Source organism: Bubalus bubalis, chromosome 7, assembly GCF_019923935.1.
Source record: "Bubalus bubalis isolate 160015118507 breed Murrah chromosome 7, NDDB_SH_1, whole genome shotgun sequence".
Lineage (NCBI taxonomy): Eukaryota > Metazoa > Chordata > Mammalia > Artiodactyla > Bovidae > Bubalus > Bubalus bubalis.
The window spans coordinates 51,375,439-51,394,082 of record NC_059163.1 but is presented as its reverse complement, the minus strand read 5'-3'; the positions used below and the strand labels follow the sequence as shown (position 1 = coordinate 51,394,082).

The 18,644-nt window shown below is 38.2% G+C and overlaps 1 protein-coding gene across 1 annotated transcript in view; it reads left to right on the top strand.

The window, feature by feature from the left end:
* Positions 1 to 18,644, top strand: part of GABRB1 (gamma-aminobutyric acid type A receptor subunit beta1) — a 446,588-nt gene that overhangs the window by 312,494 nt on the left and 115,450 nt on the right. The window contains exon 5 of the mRNA XM_006069953.4: positions 17,345 to 17,427. Coding sequence (XP_006070015.3) covers positions 17,345 to 17,427 — 83 coding nt within the window. The remainder of the gene's footprint in view (positions 1 to 17,344; positions 17,428 to 18,644) is intronic.

Sequence of the window (18,644 nt, the reverse complement as noted above, 5' to 3'; positions counted from 1 at the left end):
GAGCGCAAAATGGACAAATAGATAAAACAAACTAAAAAGACTAATAAACCAGACTCTCTGTCGTCCCTCATTCAACACAGTATAGAACTCTAACTCTATTATTCATTAGCCTATTTACAGAAATCATTGAATGGTCAGACCATGAAATCAAATCCTCAATCATTTGTCACCACTGGGGAATAACTGGCTGTAAGCAAACTAGAAACAAAAACAAAACAAAAACATCCTAGATGGTGGTGGTGGAGGGGGAATCAGAAAAGTTATCTGCTTAGGTTCACCTTAAAATCAATCAATAGATATTGAACTTACACCCCTGGGAACAAAGACAAGATATGCCTAAGTTTAAGTGACCTGTAAGGTACACTTTTCTGGCAATATATTTTCAGTTCAGTTCAGTTCAGTCGCTCAGTCATGTTCGACTCTTTGCAACCCCATGAACTCAGTATATTTTATGTGTCTCTATTAGGTAAATTCATCGGGCATCTGATAGATTATCTCCAAAACTATTTAAGGGCAATCATTCAAAAAACGATAAAATCATGTAAAAATGTAAAACAAAAGTGGGTCAAAGATTTCAATAACTCATTAATTAATGAGAGAACTAGTGAGATGTTGTAACTAGTTTCAAGGAGAATCCAGGGGGTGAAAGGGAAAGTAAAAGTGAAGTCGCTCAGTCATGTCCAAGTCTTTGGGACCGCATGGACTGTAGCCTACCAGGCTTCTCCGTCCATGGGATTTTCCAGGCAGTGGGTTGCTATTTCCTTGTCCAGGGGATTTTTCAGAACTAGGGATCGAACTGGGGTCTCCCACATTGCAGGCAGACGCTTTACCCTCTGAGCCACCAGGAAAGCCCATGGAGTAGATATACTGAAAAGGCATAATATAGCGTAACTATATCACAAATAGATGTAAACTGGCAAAATTGGTCAGTATTCACAGGGCAATATCAATACCATTGAAATTCTATGAGTAAGAATTATTTGCATTACCATCATTTTTCTACAGTGCACAGTATTGCAAAATAGGTCTCAGATGATGAAAGGTGAGATGACCCTAACCACTAGGCAACACTTCCAGTAATCTTTCTGATTCATTTCAAGTGTTAGTCACTCAGTCATGTCCAACTCTTCCTGAGCTGATGGACTGTAGCCTGCCAGTCTCTTCTGCCCATGGAATTCTCCAGGCAAGAATACTGGAGTGGGTAGCCTTTCCCTTCGCCAGGGCATCTTCCAAACCCAGGGATTGAACCCAGGTCTCCTGCATTGCAGGCAGATTCTTTACCATCTGAGCCACCAGAGTTCATTTCAAAATCTTTCACAATTTTCTCTACAAAAGGAGAGGTAAAGTCCTTTCTGAATTATAGATACAGATACACATAGAGTGCTTATAAATTCAGATCTACACTTTTGCCAAAGGTCAACAATAAACTTAGAAACACAAAACTATGGTCATAATACATTTGCCTCCTTTGACGGAACAGTTTTCTCTTCTGAACCCCAAACAATTCCCAACATAGAGGGATACTGGAAAGACCTGAAGAGATATATATGCAAGATGGCTAGTGCTGTTCTTTGCACTCTCATATTTCTATTTGCACTATTAATTGTGCATTAAATTTATCTATTAAATATAGCAATTTATTTGTGGAAACTTGAAAGTGAAATTTAAGAATGATTCTTAAGAGGGTGCTGTTACTTATACCATCTTCTATTTACATTTGTTGTTGTTCAGTCACTAAATCATATTCGACTCTTTACAACCCCATGGACCGCATCACACCAGGCTTCCCTGTGCTTCACTATCTTCCGGAGTTTGCTCAAACTCATATCCACTGAGTTAGTGATGCCATCCAACCGTCTCATCCTCTGTCGCCCCCTTCTAGTGGGCTACAGTCTGTGGGGTCACAAAGAGTTGGACATGACTGAGTGACTAACACTTTCATTTTCTATTTACATAAGTGATATTAAAAGTTGTGAATGTTTTCAAATGCACCACTTACTATGTTATTGATAATTAATTAGTACAACATTCAGAAATAGTAAGCCAATAAACTGCATTCAAACGTTTAAAAATATATAAAATTCAAGAATTGTTTACTATGAGACATCATGTTGTCTAAACCTGTTATTGTATATATGAAATATTCAAAATTAGGTTTTATATGCTTTTTGCACAATATTTTCTTAATAAATAATTAGAATTTAAATACAAGATTTATTGGGTGTAGCATTTTTAGTTTATTCAGTAGGATAATGGTCTCTACTAAAATGCAGTTCTAATTTACACAGTTTATAATAGGGATAATAAGACTGTACTATTTGTTTATTCATTTAAATGGTCAAGGTACCAAAGCAGCCTTTGTAGAGTAACTAATTGCCAAAGTTTATTGGAACACTCAGGTTTTTCATAAACCTGAAAATGGTCATAATGAATTTCATTATTCTTGAGGGTAATGGTGATAGGAATTACTTTGTTTAATGTAACATAGGCAAAGCTCTATAGATCATTTCCTTTGTTTAGGAGAATATATTTTAACTTCAACAATCTATATATATGCTCATGTATGCTTCCTGAATAAAGTGTATTTAGGGGTTTTGTTTTGTTAATTTTTAGTTTGTGGGGTGGTGATGGAAAAGGAAAGATAAGAAGAAATCTACATTTATTGAATTTCTAGTGACTAAAACTTTCTGTATTTAAAAGGGGACTATTCTTAAAATGTAGGTAATTCACGGAATTATACAATTTGCTTACACCTGCCTTAATTTAAGTGTGCTTCATGCAGCTTCATAACCCTAGAAATTACCTAACTGACAATAGTCTGTGGTTGTTTTTCTACCAAATGTACTCAAGATAGTCTCTAGTAATAAACTGAATTCAGTGGAGGAAATGTATCTTTATCTTAAATCTATATTCCAAGCAACACTGGCATAGTTTTTTAATAAAGGCAGCACACTGTTCTTTTTCTGTCTTCTTTAGGGAAGTAATGACTTCACTGCTTCCTTAAGTTACATATTAATATCACTAATTTACACATTAATTCTATGCTAGACACTGGTTTGGACACTGGTAAGTGGCTCATTGTAAGGTTACTTCTCTTGCAGTATTTACCATCTATTCAAGAAGCAAACAAGAATAAGTTATCAAGCAAATATATAGTTGTGATGAGAAATGTATATATATTTATATATATATATCATTTATAAGGAATGATACATATATATATATATATATATATATATGGAACTATATATCATTTTCAAATACCAAGATTCATCCTGTTTCAACAATTTAGGAATAAACCTGACCAAGGAGGTGAAAGACATATACATGGAAAACTATAAAACACTGGTAAAGGAAATTGAAGATGATTCAAAGAAATGGAAAGACATTTCATGCTCTTGGATTGGAAGAATTAATAATGTTAAAATGTCCACTCTACCCAAACCAATCAATAGATTTAAAATAATCCCTATCAAAATACCCATGACATTTTTCACAAAATTAGAACTAATAATCCTAATATAGAGAGAACATGAAAGACCCAAACTGTCAAAACAATCTTGAATAAAAAGGACAAAGCCGGAGGCATAACCATTCTGGACTTCAGACATTATTACAAAGCTATAGTAATCAAAACAGCGTGGTATTAGTATATACCATACAGATCAATGAAACAGAATAGAGAGCCCAGAAATAAACCCAGACATCTACAGTCAATTAATCTACAAAAAGAATGCAAGAACATAAAATGGAGAAAAGCCAGTCTCTTCCACAAGTGGTGCTGGGAAAGCTGGACAGGGACATGTAAATCAATGAAGTTAGAAAATTACCTAACACCATATAAGAAAAATAAACTCAAAATGGTTTAAAGACCTAAATATAAAACATGACACCATTAAACTCCTAGAAGAAAACATAGGCAAAATATTCCCTGACATAAATCATAGCAATATATTCTTAGATTAATCTCTCAAGGTAAAAAAAGAAAGCAAAAACAAACAAGTTCGACCTAATCAAATTTAAAAGCTTTGCACAGCAAAGGAAACCATCAACAAAACAAGGAAACAACCAGCAGAATGGGAGAAGATATTTGCAAACTGATGAAAAGGAAAGCCCCTTAAATGTCCGTGATGATGTAGTTTTCTACTGAAAAATGTGCAATCCTGACATATTAAGATTCAAAGGGAAGAAGAGAGAACTCTAAACCTAGTTACAAGCATACAAAAATCCCACAGCCATTGGGAAGGGGCGATGAAAGTATATATACCACAATGCTGTTGGTAGTCATATTAGGAGTAATATTTCCCTACTGATTTCAAAATATTTTAATGTTTACTTGTTTAAAGAGGAAAAAAAACAATTTCACAAGCCCTGCTCTTAGTCTCACGGGGAGCTGGAAATTTCACACAATTTATGCCACTGCCTTACTTGTATTTAAGTGGGGTTCTGTTTTGTTCCTCTACAAAAAGCCATTGTCCTAAGACAGTGCAGTATTTTAATGCTCTATCACTCTTGAATCTTATTTCACTCCTTCAATAATATTTGGAAATTACTTTGATTACCTTTCACTAAATGTGTCAATTCTTTGTTCTGAGAGAAATTGTCATGTGGCAGAACAACAGGGCAGTTTTGCAAATAAGCCCAAAAAATGAATAGCTGTGAAGACCCATATATTTGCTTTATCTTGTAATTCTGAGTCCTTATTTAACTATCCTGCACTTATTGATTACCAAATCATGGCATTCCATCAGAAGTAAACCTTTTCTTTGAATTTGACTTTTACTATAATTTCTAAGTCCATTTCACTTGCAATTTAAAGGCTTATTATTTTAATTGCTCATAGTCTGTCCACTACAGATATTACTGATTATCAAGATAATGACGATAAAGATGTTATAATTTTGAAGAAGTGACCTGGTTTTTTCTGCCACCTAACACATATCTCAACTGACTGTTACTAGGAAACATTAAGCATGGTAGAAATTTAACATATGCCTTTATACTCCACAGATAAGTGAATATAGTGATATAATTTGGGGGAAATAGTCTATTTTGAATTCAGCAATACATCTATGTAAAACATAACTGAGATTATCACTGGGTCCTTGACAAGGGTCTATTAATTGCTATTGCCCTGTGAGTACTTTCTGTTATTGCTGTTCCCCTGCCCCAGGCTGCTCTGATTTATGAATAGCTTTTCATATTCACAGAGTGGCTCATGAATCACTCTGGCCCAACAGAAATGAATAAAAATGAGCCCATTTACACAACATTTGGTATATAGCTAATTACCTGAAAATGACTGCTTGGGATTGCACAGAGAAGAGTGTTATTAACATTCAGCACAAAGAGTACAAAACAGAGGGAGAAAAGAAAGCAGAATCAAAAAAATAAAAATATAAGAGGAGCAACAAGAATGCTGTTGACACAGTGTGAGTAAAGTAAAGTGTTAGTCGCTCAGTCATGTCTGACCCTTTGAACTGTAGCCAGCCAGGCTCCTCTCTTCATGGGGTTTCCTAGGCAAGAATACTGGAGTGGGTTGCCATTTCTTTCTTCAGGGGATCTTCCCCACCGAGGAATCGAACCTGTGTCTCCCACATTGCAGGCAGATTCTTTACCGTCTGCGCTACCAGGGAAGCCTTCAAAGCAACACCAAAGAGTACCTAATGACATCATCCAAGAGAGGAATGGTTAACTAAACAGCAGTAGATGTAAAGGATAAATACAGTGTAAGTTCAACTTATTAAACAATATACTTAGAAAAAAGGAAATTACTAATCAGATTGTGGCAATGAGACTGTGGGTCATCTTTATTCTGTGTATAGTTTTCTGTGTTTTTCAGATGCCTTACTATATTGTTGTTTAATCACTCAGTCATGTCCAACTCTTTGCCACACCATGGATTATAGCCTATCAGGCTCCTCTGTCCATGGGATTTCCCAGGCAAAAGTACTGGAGTGGGTGGCCATTTCCTTCTCCAAGAGATCTTCCTGACCCAGGGATTGAACCCACATCTGTTGCTTGACAGGCCGATTCTTTACCACTGAGCCACCTGAAGTCTTTTATTTTACTATGACCCTGCATTAATCTTACAATGTACTTGTGTTAGTAATCTTACATATTATTGCCGTTGTCCAGTCACTAAGTCATGTCTGACTCTTAGAGACACCATGGACTGCAGCACACCAGGCTCCCCTGTCCTTCACTATCTCCTGGAATTTGCTCAAATTCTTGTCCATTGAGTTGGTGATGCTATCTAACCATCTCATCCTCGGCTGATCCCCTTCTCCTTTTGCCTTCAATCTTTCACAGCATCAGGGTCTTTTCCAATAAGTCATCTCTTTGCATCAGGTGTCCAAAGTACTGGAGCTATAGCTTCAGCATTAGTCCTTCCAATGAATCTCTTATAAGTATGTATGTATGTATTTAGAAGCATACAGTTTAAAAATAATAATGGGGCTTCCCTAGTGGCTCAGATGGTAAACAATCTGCCTGCAATGCACAAGACTCAAGTTTGATCCCTGGGTCAGGAAGAGTCCCTGGAGAATGGAATGGCTACTCACTCCAGTATTCTTGCCTGGAGAATTCCACAGACAGAGGAGCCTGGTTAGAGTTAACTGAGAGGTTATTATGTACCAAGCATTGAATTTGACTATTCATGTGATAACCCTCTTCTTCTTGCCTGTTCCATTCTATATTCACTTACATAATACCTCTGTTTGTGGAATACAACAAACTTAAGGCATCCAAAAGCTAACTAAACACACCAATCAAATAAGAGTAGGATTGAACCATCTCCTTCCTGAGTGATTTTCATGCTTTTGTGATAATGTATACATTTGTCTAAGGTGATATATTTGTATTTCTAGAAAAATGGCAGAGCTAGTAGTCCCAGTTGAGACATAAGCATGTTCTCCCCAGCTATTTCATTAAATCAATAGACAAAGGCTCTGCCTTCTATCTTCTGCTACCTGACAGTATTGAAAAACAACAACAAAAAATCGTGACAGCAGAAAGGTGCAGCTGGATATTTTTAACTGCTGTAACTTCCATGCTTACAGTATTGCCTGATTCCTACTAAGTCTTCTATCATTTTTATACCCATTATTGAGTGGCTAAAAGATGCCCTAAATTAGTGATAACTAAGTGAATACTAAAAATATATAGGAAGGTCAACTCTTAGTTGTTTTTTATGTTTTACCGCTTATGGGAGAAATTTTACTGAACCAATTGTTCTCTGCCTAGATTTATCTGGCCTGAATATAATAACTGGAAATATTATAAAATTTAGCTCCTGAGTCTAGAGTATCTGAATTTGAATCTCCTTTACAGACTGTGTCAACTTGGAAACATTTTCTAACCTCATCAGATATCAGTTTCCTTATCTTTGAAACTGGCATAAAATGGCACCAACATAATTTGGCTTTCATAAATAATAAATTAAAACAATGCTTATATGGTAGTCAGAATAACAGCACTCTAAAGAGGTCTATGTCCTAATTCTCAGGACCTGTAAATATGTTTCCTTAGATTTCAACAGGGATTTTGCAGATAGGATTAATATAAGGATTTTGAAACAGATTATCTTGGATTATCTGGAGTGAGCCCAACGTAATCACAAGAGTTCTTATACAAGGAAGGCAGGAGAGTCAGTGGGGAAGGAGATGTGAGGACAAAAGCAGACATTGAAATGATGGAGGAAGATCGAGGAAGGGGACTTGAGCCAAGGATGCAAAGCAGCCTCTAGAAGCTGGCAAAGGCAAGAAAATGGATTCTCCTGGAGAGCCTCTGGAAGGAACACAGCCCTACTGAAACCTTGATTTTAGAACTTCAGATCTCTAAAATGTAGAAGCATATATCTGTGCTGTTTTAAGCTACTAAATTTACAGTAACGTTGCAAGAGCAATAGGTAACGAATACAGTAAGTATGGTGCTTAGCACAGTCCTGTTGTGGAGGATTCTAACATAGTATTTTCTAAGATCACTCTGCCTCTTAAAATCTAAATAAAGGTAGTTTAAACACACAACCCATTACTTGTGGGAGTCCAACACCTTCTGCAGGGTTGCCGAGGCTTCCCAAAGGGCTTCCTGATTTGACCATCTCTGGCTTTGAAGTTCCAGTTTGGCTGAATTGATTTAATTTATAGAATACTGTTTCATGAATGTTATCAAGATATGGAATTAAGTCATTTTATAAGAATGAAAATAAAACATTTACATAAGACTTTACTTGGCTGGGAGGTATTGGGGGAAAGCTTTATTTAGGTAAATAGAGAAAAATTTTATTATAATAGCAATGTAAAAATCTTAAAGTTGAATACTGTCCTACAAAATGCTTTGCTACTCCATCATTTTGCTTTTCCACACCTAAATTCCTCATAAATCTCACAGCAGTTTACCTCCTTTTGTTTCTTTGTCATTCATGTCTTTTTTTCTCAAGATTTCACCTTTAAGCACCAAGGTATTTTCCTAAACATAATATCTTACCAAAAGCAAAATTTGGTGCCAGTTATGCAGATGGTGACTGCAGCCGTGAAATTAAGACACTTGCTCCTTGGAAGGAAAGTTATGACCAACCTAGATAGCATATTCAAAAGCAGAGACATTACTTTGCCAACAAAGGTCCGTCTAGTCAAGGCTATGGTTTTTCCTGTGGTCATGTATGGATGTGAGAGTTGGACTGTGAAAAAAGCTGAGCACTGAAGAATTGATGCTTTTGAACTGTGGTGTTGGAGAAGACTCTTGAGAGTCCCTTGGACTGCAAGGAGATCCAACCAGTCCATTCTAAAGGAGATCAGCCCTGGGATTTCTTTGGAAGGACTGATGCTGAAGCTGAAACTCCAGTACTTTGGCCACCTCATGTGAAGAGTTGACTCATTGGAAAAGATTCTGATGCTGGGAGGGATTGGGGGCAGGAGGAAAAGGGGACGACAGTGGATGAGATGGCTGGATGGCATCACTGACTCGATGGACGTGAGTCTCAGTGAACTCCGGGAGTTGGTGATGGACAGGGAGGCCTGGCTTGCTGCGATTCATGGGGTCGCAGAGTCGGACATGACTGAGAAACTGAACTGAACTGAACTGATGAAGATAATACATATTCTTTTCACCACTCAGTGTTAGCTACAGGAAAAAATCTATGCACACATTGGTCATGACTTAGGCTAACCCATCCATCATCTTTCATTGGTTTCTTTGGGTGATGAATCTAACATGGACTAAGGGTATAGCCTAGAGGCCAGAGGCAGCCATGGGACATTCTCCAAACAAACTTACAGAGGGATACTGATATCAATCTTACACTGCTACTCACTATCATTCTCAACAATCTTAGGAGTATAATTAGGGAATAGAATTTTCAGGCTTTTTTCCTCTCTACTTTTTCATATTCATTTTATATGTGCATGTTAAGTCACTTCAGTCATGTCTGACTCTTTGCGACCCTGTGGACTACAGCCGTCCAGGCTCCTCTGTCCATGGGATTCTCCAGACAAGAATACTGGAGTAGGTTGCTATGCCCTCCTCCAGGGGATCTTCCCAACCCAGGGACTGAACCTGAGTCTCCAGCATCTCCTGCACTGGCAGGTGGGTTTTTTACCACTAGTGCCACCTGGGAAGCCTCCTTTTATATAGATTATGTTAAGTTGTACAGTTATGCTCTACAGAGATCATGTTTAAAACCTGGAGCTCCTCCCTATAAGATTGATGATTATAGAAAATCTCAACATAATTCATTCATTTACTTAAGTCTCCATTCTTACTTGCAAAAATGCACACTCCATATGTATATATGTATACATGCTTGTGTGTGCGTGTTTGTGTGTGTGTGTGTGTGTGTGTGTAGCTAGGTTTTAAGCTACTTAAGGACCAGGACTTCCTGGATGTCTTATCAGCAATGAGAGTCATGCTGCTCTTGGACATCAAATATACATGAATTTTGATTACAGTGATTCTTGGGGTAAATGACCATGCAGCACACAAATTAATACATAAATACTATAGCAGCATGATTTCCCTTCATTCCAAAGTATCATGGGGCCATAGTTTCTAACTAACAGCCTATTATAGTGTTCTGACCTAACCTTCAAAATGTCAATAAATTGGATTATAATGTAAATCATTCTAAATGTCTTTGAAAGAAGACAGATGAATGTTATGCCATCATGAATCTGTATCTCTGGACAGTCTGAGTTCAGAAAAACAATCATTTGATACTTTTGCCTTTTGCTAGTTCTACCCTATTGTAATTTCATTTGCCGATAGCCAATAGTCATATCTTCACACACTGAGAATGAATGATTGCTGCTGCTGCTGCTGCTGCTAAGTCACTTCAGTCGTGTCCGACTCTGTGTGGCCCCATAGACGGCAGCCACCAGGCTCCTCCATCCATGGGATTTTCCAGGCAAGAGTACTGGAGTGGGGTGCCACTGCCTTCTCCGATGAATGATTGAGTGTGAATATTTAAAAAAAAATTCAAAAATGCTTCAATTTCGAAACCCTCAACCTATCCAGTTTTGTGATCTTTGGCACCTTAAACTCCATAGAAGATTGCTTCAGCCACAATGTTGGGAACATTTCCATGAGGATGTGTTAAGTAGTTGTAGAGGTGACTTAACCACTGCTGAGCAATTGCAAACAAATCGAAACATAGAGAACAGTCATTTTTCACGATGTTCATTGTTGCCTCACACCCAGAAGACAAGAGCCAAACAGCACTCTGCCCAACAAAATGACATCGTTTTGTTGATGCTTCTGAGAATTCTTGCTGAGTAATTTTTCTCACAAAGAGCTCAGGATAGTCAATTCACTTAGCCATATGTATTACAAAATCTAGAGATACCAAACTCTTAAATTAGCAGAGACTGACATTCTGTTGCATAAATTTCTATGGGTCACAACATGAATTTATGAGTACCTGCTTGTATAGGGGTCCCTGTCTGAGTTTTAGTAATTCCTCTCTTCTTAGATGAGAGACCCTTTCTGGTCCCTGGTGACGATATTTGTGCCTAGCTTTCTTTCCTGTCCTTAACAATAATTTGAGGCATGTTGGCACATAATCCAAGTTGAGCCAGTGAAATCCTCTTGCAAATTCAAAATTTGGAACATCTAGATTCGAAGAAGGATGTTGTTTCACTAATGTCAGTGCTCTGTAGAGGAAGTCAGGAATTTCGCACAGCTCGAGTTCTGGAAGTTGCCTTGATCGCCTCTTTCTGAATTGTAACGACTCAGTTCTCTTTGGTATCTTAATGGGATTTGGGGCAGGAGAAATGAACTCGCCCAAGCAATCACAGTTGAAAACTCATCAGGTTATAGGCAGAGTTCTGGTGTGGTATGCAGATTTCCTATGTGATACCAAAAAAATTCTCATATTTATTGATTGCTGAATGGATTGATCATAACAGATAGCAATAGTCAATTCCATTATGCTTTCCAAAATCCATTTTTTGTCTTTTTTTAATCACTCACAACTGTAGTACCCAGAAGCATGAGACATGTTAATCATTTTATCGACAATGCTTTGTTGGCTTTTCAAATTGCTTTGTAAAACCTCCACAGCCTTACAATGTGTGAATCAGTGGTTCAGCATGTCCTGATGTTGGTATGATGTGGTAAACTAACCATATGACATGTAGAAAAATGATGTCAATTAAGTTAGAAAAGCTGACAAGGGGGTTCATGTAGAGTTCTTAAGTATCCCAAAAGTTGCTTTGTTCCACACATATCTTAATTTTCTTTAAATATTATATTTATTTTAAACTATAAGCATGTACACGGTAATGGGTCCTATGCCACATTTTAATGCATTCAAGGCCATCATAATATCAACTTGTGCTGCCAGGTGAGTTTACACGGAGCATGGAACACCAAGTACAGTTTCCATTTTTTTTTTAGTTGGAGGAAAATTTCTTTACAATATTGTGCTGGTTTCTGCATACACAAACTATATATATATATATATATATATATATATACACACCCTCCCCCTTGAGCCTTCCTTCCCTTCCTCCCACCCCACCCGCTAGACCATCATCACAGAGCACTGGGCTGGGCTCCTTGTGATACACAGTAGCTTTGCACTCTGCTCTGCTAAGTCGCTTCAGTCGTGTCCAACTCTGTGCGACCCCAGAGACGGCAGCCCACCAGACTCCCCCGTCCCTGGGATTCTCCAGGCAAGAACACTGGAGTGGGTTGCCATTTCCTTCTCCAATGCATGAAAGTGAAAAGTGAAAGGGAAGTCACTCAGTCGTGTCCGACTCTTAGCGACCCCATGGACTACAGCCTACCAGGCTCCTCCATCCATGGGATTTTCCAGGCAAGAGTACTGGAGTGGGGTGCCATTGCCTTCTCCAATAGCTACCTGTTTTACACATGATAGTGGACACATGTCAATGCTACTTTCTCAGTTCATCCCACCCTCTCTATCCTTTGAATCAGTTTCTAAATATCTATTAGAGATCAACCACCTATGAATGTATCTAAAACATCTGCAAAAGTGTCATTGATTATAGAGGTGATTACAAAGCAAATGGATATTTTTTCTCCGAATGCAGGGTAGCCCATGACTGGTCATGTAAGATTTTAGAGGCAAGTGTTTCTATATTTGTGAGGATTTTCTCGATACCACACAAATAAAATACAAAACAAAAATAACTGGCACTGAGGAAGATTGAAGACCATAATTCTCATCATAATTCCTGCTTTCATGTGTGCTCACATTAAGATAGATGTCAACATTTGAACTTGTATAAGAAATCTGCATTAACAACATATGGCTTTCACTTATTTCATTTGTATTTTATCTATTGAGGTTCTCTGTAAGTTTCCATTTTGTTAAAAGTCTCCTTAGAGGAAAAATGTTTGAAAGCACCATTGTAGCAGGGTTTTTCCACTGTGGCACTACTGACGTGTTGGAACAGATCATTGTGAATTGGGGAGGTTCTGCGCGCTGTAGGATATTTAGCTGCATCCCTGGTCGTACCCCCACTAGACACCAGTGTCAACCCTCCACCCCAAGCCTGATAATCAGAGCTGCCTCCAGATGTTGTCAAATGTCCCCTGTTGGTAAAAACAATTCCTGGTTGAAAATAACTGGCTAAGTCATAGGATCATAAGGATGGCCTCACTTTAGTAATTCCTAGAAAACATTCGCATTTTCACAATCCTTTTTATTCATAAGCAGCAGTTAAACAAAGAATATGGTAGAGAGAGGATGTTTTTAAGTGCTTTTAAATATTTATTGTGCTGTCTTATTGGGGATATTTGAAACCCTTAGTGTTAGTTTTTCAGTTGTGTCCAACTCTCTGCAACCCCATATACTATCCCCTAGGCTCCTCTGTCCACGGAATTCTCCAAGCAAGAATACTGGAGTGGGTTGCCATTTCCTCCTCCAGGGGATCTTCCTGCCCCAGGGATCAAAGCCCGGTCGTCTGCATTGCAGCCAGATTCTCTACCATCTGAGCCACTAGGGAAGCCTTCACTACGAAGACCAAAAAAAGAATGTGATGGAATTGTACTTTCAGACAATGAAAGCTATTCATGATATATTGTGAAATGAGAAAAATCAATCAAGTCACAAGATTATGGGAGCAGAAAGCAAAAAGTAATCTAGTAAAACCCTTTTATGTGCTAATTCTAGAATACATCCAATCTTTAAACTTTTATAAAACATTTGAAATTCTTTAAATTAAACTTTAAAATTCCTTTTATTCTTGCCTACTACTCAAATGGCACCCCACTGCAGTACTCTTGCCTGGAAAATCCCATGGATGGAGGAGCCTGGTAGGCTGCAGTCCATGGGGTCGCTAAGAGTTGGACACGACTGAGCGACTTCCCTTTCACTTTTCACTTTCATGCATTGGAGAAGGAAATGGCAACCCACTCCAGTGTTCTTGCCTGGAGAATCCCAGGGACAGGGGAGCCTGGTGGGCTGCCGTCTCTGGGGTCGCACAGAGTCGGACACGACTGAAGCGACTTAGCACACTTAGCAGCAATGCTCAAATAAATCTGATTAACTGACCAACATCTTATCTAAGAGAGGCTTAAAAAGAGAATCTTCACTTTTAACTTTCACAAAGAAACACAAAGAAAAATTAGGACGGTCTAAGGTTTATGCCTAATACTGTTTTTAGGAAGAAGGTGCCTATTAGTTTAACACAAATCACCAAAACAATAACTTGCCTTGACAGCTTCACAAAACATAGGTATGAGAAGAACTTTGTCAAATTTACATACACTGTTGATGAGCAGTAATGTTGCAAAATTTTAAATGCATATACCTTTTTTTCTAGAATTCCCTTTTCTACAATTCCCTTTCTAGAAATAGCCAGTCAACATACTCAAGTATCACAGAGTATACCAGTATATTCAAAGCATCTTTATTTATAAAAGTAAATGATATTAAACAACATATATACCCACTAGAGGGTGATGAGGAAAATAAGTGATGGTATTTCCATACAACTCAATACATTGTAGTAAATTTTTTATAGAGGGCTTATTATTTGCTAATATAGAACCAAATCCAAGATGCGTCATCAATGTAAACATGCTAGGTTCAGAACAGGGTGTGCAGTACTCTTCTAACAAAGAAGTTCCCCCATAAGAAGATATAGCTGGACTTCTATTTATATTTGGGAATTTTCCAATGCTGTAGCTCCTGGGCCTTAAGGTACAAAGGAAGCTTATTATTAAGTTCGAATTTTTAATTTTTAAAAAATCATTATTACACCTTATTTTGTGAAAGAGGACAAGGTAATTCACTTTTTTAAGAAAAGTATTTTGTCAATCCCAAAGTGATATCAAATGTTTGTGTGAGTGGACTAGCTGTAAGATTTAAGTTCCTCTCAAACACTCAGCACAGTCCGCGAAACCAGCCCAGCCATGAGATGCCGGGGTCCAGCCCCAGCTGATCCAGGGTATTCGAAGCAGGGACGGCGTCAGCGACCTATTTAATTATTTATTCATCAAAGATATAAAGAGTAATAGAATGAGGATAGCTCAGTAGGAAAATTCAGTGGAGAAAAGAGGCTGAGTAGCTTGGTTTACGCGGGGGACCAATAAAACTTCAAGACAAGAAGCTTGCACCACTTACGTAGGCCGCAGGCGTCCTTCCGTTCTCCCGAAGGAGAGGAGACACTGAGGCCTCCCCGGTCGGATCTTAGAAGCCCAGGCAAAATTAGTAAGCTTGGTGGGTTCCGCGCTCCAGATGGAGACTCAACCAGAGAGAGAGAGAGAGAGAGACATGGGGAGACCAGTATTTTGTGAAACTGATCCCAATTCTTTATTTTCCATGGTCTACTTTTATACACTGAGATGTTATGCAAAAGTCACGTGGGGTCAGCAGTCCTGACTTTTATCAAAGTCAGGTGCTTCATACAAATGTATACAGAGGTCTTAGGGGTGTTACATCATCTTCTGGCCAGGGGGCCTGCTGACAATTTATGACCCTCTCCTTGTGACAGCGGTCAGTCAACCAGGACACTTATTTCTCCAGGGGTGATTATTCTTAAAACAGACGCCACCCAAATAAAGTTACATTCCTATAGGGTGAGGGTGTAGTGGGTTTTAATTAAGGAAAGAATGTACTTAGCCTAAGGTCTAACGTGATTAATATCAAAGGTTAATACTTATTTCTTCTATATATTCATTAATGTGTATAAGGGCAGGGGATATGGAAACTTAGCAACAAGCATTGGCTCAACAAATGAAAAACCCTTCACCAATACAATTTCTAATCAGCCCATTATACTTATGGTTTTCTAACTTTTCTAAGGAACCTGTTTTTAGAAGGTTTAAAGCATCTCGTGCCTCTCACAGTTGGGAGGCTGTGAGCAATCACATGTGGCCGGACAAGCCTGTCAGGCAGGCTAGAGAACCTTCAGAGGAGTTTGTAGGTTGAAACATTCCTATCACACCCAGGAATTATTATTAACTGGAGCTCTAAGTTAACTCCTTCTCCGAATGAGGTGGTGGGGGACAGCCCCCCCGTAAAGTCAGAGGTGTAGGTGAGAGCACAAAGTAGTAAAGTAGGCAGGCTCTGGTCATGGGGGTAGATGCTCGAGGATTTCCAGGGGGACTCCTGAGGCTCGATCCCACCTTTGCGTATGTCGAGCCTCCTTCCTCATGACCTTTGCCATGGGCGGAGTGCCTCACTCTGGCCCCCAACAATGAGAACATGGAGGGATCATGGAAGCCAGGTAGGATATCTAGAGTCAGGGTCCTTGGGTTTGCATAAATACATAAGCCAAACTGTAGTTGGTAGATAGGGTGTAAGCACTAGGATAGTATTTCTTTACTGGCTATATGCTATGGGCCAGGGACTCAGAGATGAATCTAACAACTCTCTCTAATAGTGGGGAGTGCAAGGCATTAAAAGTCATGAAGGACAAATTTTGTTGTTTTTGTTGCTTTTGCTGTTTTATCATTAGGCTGTAGCAGGAGAGGGAGGTAGGCTTTGATGCATAACGTAGATAGATATTCTCCTCCTTGTAAAGCCAGCCTTGTGGCAGATATTGACAAAGACATTGCTAGGATGCTAGTGAATATAGGAAGGGCTGTGGGATAATTTATAGCGATAATAACGGCCATCCTTCACGGGGCACTTACTAAGTATGAAGCACTGGGTTAACAGCTTCATACCCATTATCTCTTTTAATCTTCACAGCCATTCTATGCAGTAGGTGTTTTGATTGATGGGTGGTCTGAGGCTCCTGGAGATATATTAACTAGCCCAACCTCACATGGCTAGTGAGCAGTAAAGAAAGACTCAAATTCAATCTGCCTGTCTTCAATTTTTATCTTTTATTTACTTTTATTATTTTAGATCATTTTAGTATGTTTCTTTTTTTAATTTTTTAATTGGAGGATAATTGCTTTACAATGTTGTGTTGGTTTCTGCCATTCAACAACACAAATCAGTCATAACTATATATCTCCTGCCTCTTGAGCCTCCCTCCCATCCCATCCTCATCCTACCCCTCTAGGTTGTGATAAAGCACCAGGCTGGGCTCCCTGTGTTATATACAAACTTCTACTAGCATATATTGGAGAAGGCAATGGCATCCCACTCCAGTATTCTTGTGTGGAAAATACATATGAAATCTAGAAAAATGGTACTGATGAACCTATCCCAGGGAATGAATGGAGATGCAGATTTAGAGAATGGAGTTTTGGATACAGAATGGGGAGAGAGAGTGGAACAAATTTAGAAAGTATCATTGCCTGTCTTTAATATTTTGAATCGCAAAGCTTTGATGCCATCTAGTAGGCATGATTCAGGGCTAGAAAGCCTGGAAATGAGAGTCACCATCTTTACAATGTTCTTTTCTCTCTCTCACCCTGACAGGATCACAACCACAGCTGCGTGCATGATGGATCTACGAAGATATCCTCTGGATGAACAAAACTGCACCCTGGAGATTGAAAGTTGTGAGTTAACTTGGACAGGGGGACAAAAAAAGAGGGATGTTTGCTTGACCTAATTAAGTGCAAACTCGTACTGAGTAATTGGCACTGGGATATTTTCAGCTATACTACCCTGCCAACTTTTCAAAGGGTTCACAGTCTAGTAACATTTTCCTCTGTATTGGCAGTTATCTTTTTGAATCATTAAGGAAAGTCCACTCCTTTTAGCTGGACAATTTATAATTTCATGCTTTCTCCTTCTCAAAATCAAGTTTTTTCCAAGACCTTCCAATACCCAAGCTGCATTAAGAGGAGGGAAATATTTAGTTTTAAAACACTTTTTGAGATTGTCTTTGGTTCTATAGTCTGTCTTTCTGAAGGACTGTAAATTGTTGTCTAGGAAAACACTATGGTAAAGTCTTTCTTCATGGAAGAATGAGATGATAAATGGTATTGTCTATTTCTCATCTTGTGGCTTATAGTGTAGGTTTGTCCTCTTGGGCTGTTTTTCACTGATTAACAATTAGAATTTTTTAGTCACTAAGAGTTAATCTGATTGATTATCTTTGTTTCATTGTTTCCCAGTCATCAACATGCAGACATTTGATTCCATTTGTTGTGAATACAAGGCCAAGGCCATTTCCTGGTTTTCAGGGACAGGGAAAGTGCAGTAGGTAATTCAGAGCATTGTAATACAACTTAATGTAATTTAAGAATAGACAGATATTTATTTAGATCATTTAAAATGCTTTCCAAATCTAAACTTCAAAATGGTAAAGAAAAATGGGAAAATTCCAGGTGATCCTCTAGTATTATTGAACAATAAATGTATTCCCCATTGTCTATTGAGTAATTAAATTCATTTTCTAGTTTTACTGAATACAAACATAGAACTAGATAAAGAATGCTTATGTAGATATAGATTCAGATATAAATATTGATCTATTACCCCTAGAACCTGGAATGAATAACATTCATCAGCTATTCTTTAATTAATATTCTAATTTTAAAATATATTATATAAATATGTTGGCTGAAAGGTAATAATATATGAAAGTATTAATAGTGAATTTTGGTTTAAATGCCAATGACAAGCAAATTCAAACTATAGGAATGAAATATAAACCCAGTCATTTGTTATTGGCTAATAATGTTTTACAAATAAGACAGAACTTTAGCTAAGCAAGTACACCGTTAGCTGTTAGAACTGACATGGAAAGAGAAAGATGCTCATTTATATA